Raw genomic sequence first — 8,770 nt, forward strand, 5'->3', positions numbered from 1 at the left:
CTTCGACCATGAGATCATGCAACTCCCGGATACCGGAGGAATACCTTGTGTTCTATCAAATGTCACAATGTAACTGGGTGATCATAAAGATGCTCTACAGGTATCTCCCAAGGTGTCTGTTGAGTTGGTATGGATCGAGACTGGGATTTGTCACTCTGTATGACGGAAAGGTATCTCTGGGCCCTCTCGACAATACAACATCACAATAAGCTTGCAAGAAAAGTGACTAAGGAGTTAGTTACAGGATGATGTATTGAGGAACGAGTAAAGAGACTTGCCGGTGACGAGATTGGACTAGGTATTGAGATACCGACGATTGAATCTGGAGCAAGTAACATACTGACAGACAAAGAGAACTACGTATGTTGTCATAAAGGTTCGATCAATAAAGATCTTCATGGAATATGTAGGAACCAATATGGGCATCCAGGTCCCGCTATTGGTTATTGACCGGAGAAGCGTCTCGGTCATGTCTACATCAATCTCGAACCCGTAGGGTCCGCACGCTTAACGTTCATTCACGATAAAGTGTTGGTGACCAAATGTGGTTTGGAGTCCCGGATGAGATCACGGACATGACGAGGAGCTCCAGAATAGTCCGGAGGTAAATATTGATATATGGGATAATAATGTTTGGTCTTTGGAAGGGTTCCGGAATTCACCGGAAGGGGTTTCGGATGGTTCCCGAAATGTTCGGGTACGAGAACACTTTATTTGGGCCAAGGGGTGAAGCCCACTGGGCTTTAGGAATGTGCAAAAGGAAGTTTTGTGGAGGACAGGGGTCAGATGCCAGGGACCCTGGCGTCTGACCCCTGGAGTCCGAGAAGGACCCTTGCGTTGCGGGCTAAACCGACTTTGAGGAGGCTCTTTCTCCAAGAAACAACCCCAGGGCTCAACATATAAATAGAGGGGTAGGGCTAGCACCCAAGGGACAACAAGATTAACCAAGCTGTCTGCCGGCAATCCCGTCCCCTCTAGTTTATCCTCCATCATTATTTCCGTTGTGCTTGGCGAAGCCCTGCGGAGATTGCTCTTCACCAACACCGTCACCACGCTGTCGTGCTGCCGGAACTCATCTACTACTTCGCCCCTCTTGCTGGATCAAGAAGGCGAGGACGTCATCGAGCTGAACGTGTGCTGAACACGGAGGTGCCGTATATTCGGTACTTGATCGGGACGGATCACGAAGGTGTACGACTACATCAACCGCGTTGATAACCGCTTCCGCTTAGCGATCTTCAAGGGTATGAAGATGCTCTCCCCTCTCGTAGCTATGCATCTCCATGGATAGATCTTGCGTGTGCGTAGAAATTTTTTGTTTTCAGTGCAATGTTTCCCAACACTATCGAGTGCCAAGGGTGATACCTCCTACCTCACTCCTGATGGTATCTCTCTAGCATATCTAGTAGGTTGTGGGTTACCGAGGATGATTCCTCTTTCACCACCTCTGATGATGCCTCTATCGTGCAACCCCTCAAGCGTGAACCCATCGAGGGTGATTCCTCTTCGTTCACCTTGATGGATACATCTAGTGGGAATCCAACGAGGGTGATTCCTCAGATTTCCCCCTTGATGTTATGGACACACGGTTACCTTGAATTTTATTTCAGTCCCCTGTTGAAGTCGGGTTGGCCCTGAGGGGTACCCGTGAGAGTTACCGAAGTCGGGATGACCGTGAGGGTACCCGCGAGATAATGACGCGGCACGGCCGGACAGGCAGACCGTCTATGAGAGGGATGGGCCTGACCCTTTGTCGTAAGTCCGCGAGACCGGGCGACGGGACCACATGCATGAGCACTGATCATCACCGCGAGCTCCCAACGCACTATTGGGTTTGGATATGTGATCTGAGTAGGCCTTTGGCCTTTTTTGGCACTAACCACCATGCGGGAATAAGTATGGGCACTCGGGGTCGTACGATTCTCCAAAAGCTCGACGTCAGCAATTGAGTGACGCACGCTGGGTTCGACGTAACCACCTGTGCTTGTATTAAGGGAGTGGGTCTGCTCCCGGCCGCGTTCGCAACGTGTAGGAGTGCAAAGGGCGATGGGCCCAAGACCCCTTCGCATTTAGGATTTAGACCGGCGTGCTGGCCTCTCTGTTGATCCTAGGTACGACTATGGCATGTCGATCAGCTGAGGCCGGGCATGACCCGAGTAAGTGTGTCCGACCAGAGTTAATCGAGCGTGTTGGGTAAGTTGGTGCACCCCTGAAGGGAAGTATATCTATTCAAATAGTTGTGTCCATGGTAACGGACGCTTAGTGAGTATCCTAATCTACTATGACTAGAACTGGATACTTGAGTTACTAAACTGATATGATGGCTCCGAGATCGCTTTCTCGCAGGGAGTCGAGGAAGGATCTCTGGGCATTGCTACTATTACTTATTACTTATGTTATGATGCCCAGGAGCCAGCTGCAAGATGCTGGAAGATGCTAGTCTTCGATAGGCTAGGTCTTCCCTTCTATTCTGGCATTTCTGCAGTATAGTCCAAAGATATAGCCCCTTTCATTTGATACCAATGCATGATTAGTACAGATCTGATGTCAGTTTTGTGAGTACTTTGGATGAGTACTCACGGTTGCTTTGCTATCTCTTTTCCCCATACCCGATTGCTACGACCAGATGCCGGAGCCCAGGAGCCAGTTGACCCCGTCGACGACTACTACTACCATGACGGAGCCTACTACTACGTGGATACCGCTGATCAGGAGTAGTTCGGAGGCTCCCAAATAGGAGGCATGCGCCTTTTCGATCTAGATGTCATTGTTTTGCTCAGCCTTCTTAAGGCACCCTTATCTAATTATGTCTGTACTCAGTAGCTGATGTTTGCTTCCGCTAACGCTTGTACTCGAGCTTATGTATTCGAGCCCTCGAGACCCCTGGCTTGTAATATAAAGTTTGTATGACTTTTATGTGAGTTTAAAGTTGTGTTATGATATCTTTCCGTGAGTCTCTAATCTTGATCATGTGCAATTGCGTGTATGGTTAGTGCACGATCTGGGCGGGGGCGTCACAAAGAGGATCCCTCTTCGTTCTTCCTTGAAGCTTCAAGTCACCATGGTGGTGAAGGAAGTGAAGAGGAAGGCTGGAACTAAAGATCATATTGACTGGGTTGGGATCTTTACCGTCGATGCTCGCGAAGAAGGTTTGGCGCCTGCTACGACAGTAGTGGACGACAGAAACTCTTCGACGCCTCTTCATCCCAGTATCCATGGGGTCTCCTCCGACTGAGCTCCTCCGCCGGAAGTAGCGCGATGGAGGCTACATCCTCCCAAGTGATTCGTTCCCAGCGACAGTGTGATTGTCGCTGTGGTCACGTAGCTTTAGGACCCAAAAATACTAGAAAAAATAAAAAAATCTGATTTTTTTTTGTCAACCAAGATACTTAAATGCGTGATGTCCAGGCAAATTTTTGTGGAGTTCGAAGTACGAACATATGAGAAGCTCATTGCAAAAAAGACAAAATCGTGTTCAAACAGTGCGTTTTTTAGAAATTTCTCACTGGCCTGATTTTTTTCTAAGAGCTACTCAGATGTCCAAACATCATTAATTTTGGCACAGGCATCACGCACTCGAGCATCTTGCATGACAAAAAAAATCGATTTTTTATGAATGTGTTTGCTATTTCTTTTGATTTTACTGTTCACGCTTGGGAGGAGGTGAGCTCGGTAGCCGAATCGCTGCGTGCTTATTTTTTTTTCCTTTCTTTTGTGTACTTTTGTACATACTACTGTTTATGCTTAATAAAGTGCTCTGGGTCTTTCGAGACGCGTCTATGTTTAGAAAAAATCAACCTGTTTTGTTTAAAATTTTAGGGGAGAAACTAAACTTTTTCTTTGACGAGGTTAAGTTTAATCCGGTGCGCTGTTGGGCCTGAAGTGGCTGACTCCTCGAGAGGATCAAAAGTCCACTATGCGTCACAAATCATTTCGGCCTCCTTTGGTTTGGAAGAATCTTGTAGGATTTTTAGAGGATAAGATTTTTGTATGAAAAATTCCTATGAAGCCCTTTGGTTTGTAGGAACGGATTCCTATTCCTATATAGGATAGGAATCAATCCTTCAGATTTCAAAGGGAAAAAAACATTAGCCTAAACTCAATGGAAAAAGTCATATCCTATAAATCAAGTGATATCTTTTTTCTTATAGAAAATGAAATGCATGCCACCTTACTTCCTACAGTATGATTTTTCTATTCATATAATATTTCTATCTTTATGAAGCAAAGGAGGCCTTCGAGTGCCGAAGCGACTAGAAGCAGGTTGCCATCCAGAGCGATCACCTCCACCCCTACTGATGGCTGCGTGCGTGCCGACTAAACGAAGCAGCTTGTCATCCAGAGCGATCACCTCCCCCTCTACTGATGGCTACGTGCGTGCCGACAAGACGAAGACGACGTGCCACCCGCCGCCGCGCCACCGGCCTCGCTCGCACCAACCCGTACACGCGTCCGACCCCTCCCTCCCCATAAAACCCCGGGCCACAGAGAAACCCAAACCCGATCACTCCTACCGACTCCTTCGCAATCCATTCAAGTCACGCAAAGCACACGAGCAGCTGCGCATACTAATTCAATGGCGGTCATGTCACGGTTGAAGAGGCTGGCGGCGCCCGCGCTGCTGGTGCTGCTTGCGCTGGCGGCGTCCGCGGCCGTGGCGGCGAAGACGACGCAGGACGGCGCGGAGGCGGCGCCGGGCAAGGATGAAGAGTCGTGGACGGGGTGGGCCAAGGACAAGATCTCCGAGGGGCTCGGCCTGGACAAGATCTCCGAGGGGCTGGGGCTCAAGCACGACGCCGACAAGGAGGCCGCGCGCGAGACCGTCCAGCACACCGCCTCCGGTACGTATGCGTTGCGTGCTCTCGCGTACGCCGTGGTGTCCATTTTTTGTTCCAGTGTGGTCGTCGAGTGACGACTGACGAGTCTGACACTGGTGCGCGCGGTTGATTTGTGTGTGCAGAGACGGGGAGTCAGGTGAGCGGCAAGGCAGCGGACGCCAAGGAGGCAGCCAAGGGAACGGTCGGGGAGAAGGCAGGGGCGGCCAAGGACGCCGTGTTGGAGAAGACGGAGTCCGCCAAGGACGCCGCGTGGGAGACAGCGGAGGCAGCCAAGGGGAAGGCCAACGAGGGATACGAGAAGATGAAGGAGAAGGCGTGGGAGGCCGTCGGCGCTACCAAGGAGAAGCTCGGGGAGGTGAAGGACATGGTCACCGGCGCGGCAGCCGACGGCAAGGACAAGACGCACCGCAAGGATGACGAGCTGTGAATGAGGACGATCGAGCCGCATTTCTTGCCATACTTGTTCTTTCGAGAATGTTTTCAGTGTTCGCGCTAGATTTTTATGCTGTTCCTCTTGTACAATAATGTGACCATCTGTAGAGAACACTGTTTTGGTAACCGAACGAAATTTCTCTATCTCGCCCGGTTACCACGTTTATCGCCCCCCGTCGAGAAACACTCATGCCGGGCAAAAAATCTCGAAAGTTTTGAAAATTTTGAATTCAAACGCTCAGAGTATAGTTAAATATAGGCCATCACTTCTATTTCAACGTTAGTGGTCGTGGCCTAGTGGCAACGCCGGCATTTCCTCAATAGCGCGTCGCTGGTTCGAATCACCTTTTACCAAGGAGCAGTTTTGCTCGAACAGCCACTACGCCAGGAGCAAACACGTGATAACTTTGGAAGTTAAAGTACTATCTACATCGATTTAAAAAAAATTGAATTCAAAATTTAATTTCAAATTTCGTCCGAATGTCATCTGGACAACAAATGTCTGCGCGCGTCTTTGCCTCAAGGGAAAGAATATCCATGAACAGTACACCCTAGGGAAAGATAAAGAGATAAATACACTCATGGTCACTATAGTTGTGATGGAAACACGATACGGTCATTGAACTTTGGAATATGCTCGATACCGTTACTGAATACGATGTGACGTGAAAATATTGTCACTGTAGCACTTACACGGTGGGTTTGACCAATTGTTGACCGCCACGTACTTCGTCTTGATTCAGCCAATCTTGCATGGAGGGATTTTCTTGTAAAAGAGCAAAATTCCCCATCCTCCCAAATCCCTAACCCGCAGCTCCGCATCAAATCCCTAACCTCACTCTGCTCCGCCTCCCCTAACTCTGCCCCACCTCCCCTCGGCGCCGCCGCCGATTCCTATCGAGGAGGGCAGTTCCTTACCCTCTGGTGCTCATATCTGTCGCCCGCTCGTCCGTCTCTGCTGTTCGCCGCCGGGCATTGGCGCTGCCGCTGGCCCGCTACCCGACCTGCAAGGGAAATGTGCGCATGTACGTCTCCACAACAGAGAAGCACGACGGATGTGTATTTTACAAGTGCCAGAAGCATGGGGTAAGTTTTGCTGTTCGATTTACATCCTTTCCATGATTTGGCTTATGTTCTGGATCCATAGATTGAAGCTTTTTTGACCTAGACACATTTGTCTCTGGTTTGGGATATGTGACTTGTGATTTCTCGCGGTGGGAGTTGGAGTATGTTGAGTACCTTGTTGACAAGCATTATCTCACCGGTGATGTAGTTGTGGATGCTATTGGTGTGGCGGAGGAACGCGGGGAGGAACTTCTGGAAGCACAAGAACTGTTCTATATGAATGGATCTGACAGCTTGGGTAAGAAGGTTTTGAAGAATGACAGTGTCAATCTGATGACCAGGCAGCAAGCTGCTGCACTGATGATGCTTGGGAGAGAGCTAGTGATGCTCATGAAGATGCTGGTTGGTGTTGTGGTGGTGCTAAGTCTTGCGGCACTGGTGGTGATCATGCTGAAGAAGTGAAGATGATTGTTGATGTTGTGGTGTTGCTAGGTCTTTGCTGCTAGCTTCTTCATGTGTCAGTCCTAGTTATTTTTTGTCTTGTAATGGTGGTGGTGAACTCTGGTGTTAGCTGATGTAATGGAATGTTATGTGGCTGCCCTGATGGAATGGTGGTGGTGATCTCTTTTATTTCAGCATGATGCAATGGAATGTTAAGTGGCAATGTTAATACTCTGTGATGTTTTATGTATGATGAAGCAGTACCAATTTTCAATGTTAAGTTCCAATTTTTGATCAGCAGAATACAAGATAAAATGGCATTAAACTGGTCAATTGGAATAAATTTGGCATGAGAAGAAGACCAAACATGATCATCCATCAAAATAACTAAACATCATCATTCATGAAGAGTAATAAACATCATCATCCACCAAAATTACTTCACAAGCACCATACATGCTCATTTCAACAGCTCCTACATGATCATAAACAATCATATCTTTGAAACTATCTAAAGACATCAAAGATTGATGATCTTGCTGATTTGTTGGGATAATCAGCTTCATTTACAAACCAGGTTGGCTTTCTTTTTGTAGCAGGCCTCTTCTCCTGCTGCTTCTTAGCAGCAGCAAGCTTCTTCTCCTCTTCTTTCTTAGCAGCAGCCAGCTTCTTCTCTTCTTCTTTCTTAGTAGCAGCAAGCTTCTTCTCTTCTTCTTTCCTAGCAGCAGCAAGCTTCTTCTCTTCTTCTCTCTGTGTAGAAGATTTTCTCTTCTCTTCTTTCTTTGTAGCATCTGCTTCCCTCTCTTCTTTCTTTTGTGCCTCCTCCTTCTCAGCAGCAACTCTTCTCTCAGCTTCTTGCTTTGCCTTTTTCTCTGCAGCTATAGTCTTCACTATTTCTGCAATAGTTTGTCTGGTCTCAGGTTGAGCTTTCTTGTTTATCTCTGCTTCTTCTTTTCTTTTGGCACTCCTCTCCAGTGCAGCCAATCTTCTTCCCTCAGCCAGTTCTGCTTTCTTCTGTGCTACCTCATGTTTATTCCTTGCTATGTCTTTAGCTTTTTTTTTAATTCTTCTTCCCTCCTAGATGCAAGGATGGCTTGTTTCCTCTCCTCTAGATCCCTATCTTTCTAATTTTTCACTGCCTCCAGCTTCTGTGCTAACTCACCTGGCCTAATGGTGCATGAGCTAGCTTGACTTCCTTGACTAGCATTAGTCTGGCTGAGCATCACTTGGGCAGCACTCAGAAACCCATAACTAGGTAATGGCCTCTGTTGAACAACCCATGGTGTTGGCATCTGTAGAATTATCAAATATATGATACAAGAAAAACAAGTGATTCCGTAGTAATTTATACCTGGGAAATCATGTTATCCACCATAAGATCTTCAAACACAACACTTGGTTCTTCTTGTCCCTACAATTACACAGAAACACGTTGTGTTAGTTATATTGCAATCATGAAGATAATGCATTTGATTTTGAGGAGCTGGAACTCTTTATTACCTGATTTAAGACTGGATCATCTTGATTTGATGCATCTGGAGCTGTGGGTGGCACACTGGCACCACCATTGCCTTCATCTGGAGCTGCCACATTGCCCCTACTATTTGCACTTGGTGGTGGAAGTCCAGCCTTCAAGTATTTGCATCCAGACTTGTTGTGATCTGGCTCACTACAATATGAACAGTGCATGATCACACCATGCCTTGTGATTTTCTTCCCTCCCTTTCTATGGTCAACCTCTCCAAGTGCTTGTCTCCTTGCAGTGGAAGGCCTTCCTACATGCTTCTGGTACAATGGTGGCAATATTGGGGGCCGACACATGTCCTCCCACTCTCTCCTATCTTTGCAAGGATAGATAATGTTTTCATATGACTTCACATTTCATGAATCAAAGGCTTTAACTATTGGGACAAACAACCAACAGAAACAAGTGCATGAAACAAGTACAAGATGAAGATCAACATTAACAAGTGTTAACTTTTGCTTGTCTGACA

At 47.4% G+C, this 8,770-nt stretch overlaps 1 protein-coding gene across 1 annotated transcript; it reads left to right on the forward strand.

The window, feature by feature from the left end:
- Positions 1-4,488: 4,488 nt before the first annotated feature.
- On the forward strand, positions 4,489-5,414 carry LOC123147080 (late embryogenesis abundant protein D-29). The gene is made up of 2 exons (XM_044566321.1): positions 4,489-4,841; positions 4,961-5,414. The coding sequence occupies exons 1-2, from the start codon at positions 4,577-4,579 to the stop codon at positions 5,263-5,265; spliced, it is 570 nt and encodes a 189-aa protein (XP_044422256.1). The 5' UTR covers positions 4,489-4,576; the 3' UTR covers positions 5,266-5,414.
- Positions 5,415-8,770: the final 3,356 nt, after the last annotated feature.

Source organism: Triticum aestivum, chromosome 7A, assembly GCF_018294505.1.
Source record: "Triticum aestivum cultivar Chinese Spring chromosome 7A, IWGSC CS RefSeq v2.1, whole genome shotgun sequence".
NCBI classification, from domain to species: domain Eukaryota; kingdom Viridiplantae; phylum Streptophyta; class Magnoliopsida; order Poales; family Poaceae; genus Triticum; species Triticum aestivum.

Bases quoted from the DNA above. Each gene is read 5' to 3' on its own strand.
- LOC123147080 (XM_044566321.1), top strand. From the start codon at position 4,577: ATGGCGGTCATGTCACGGTTGAAGAGGCTGGCGGCGCCCGCGCTGCTG. The intron at 4,842-4,960 runs GTACGTATGCGT...TTGTGTGTGCAG, and splicing joins CGTCCAGCACACCGCCTCCG to AGACGGGGAGTCAGGTGAGC.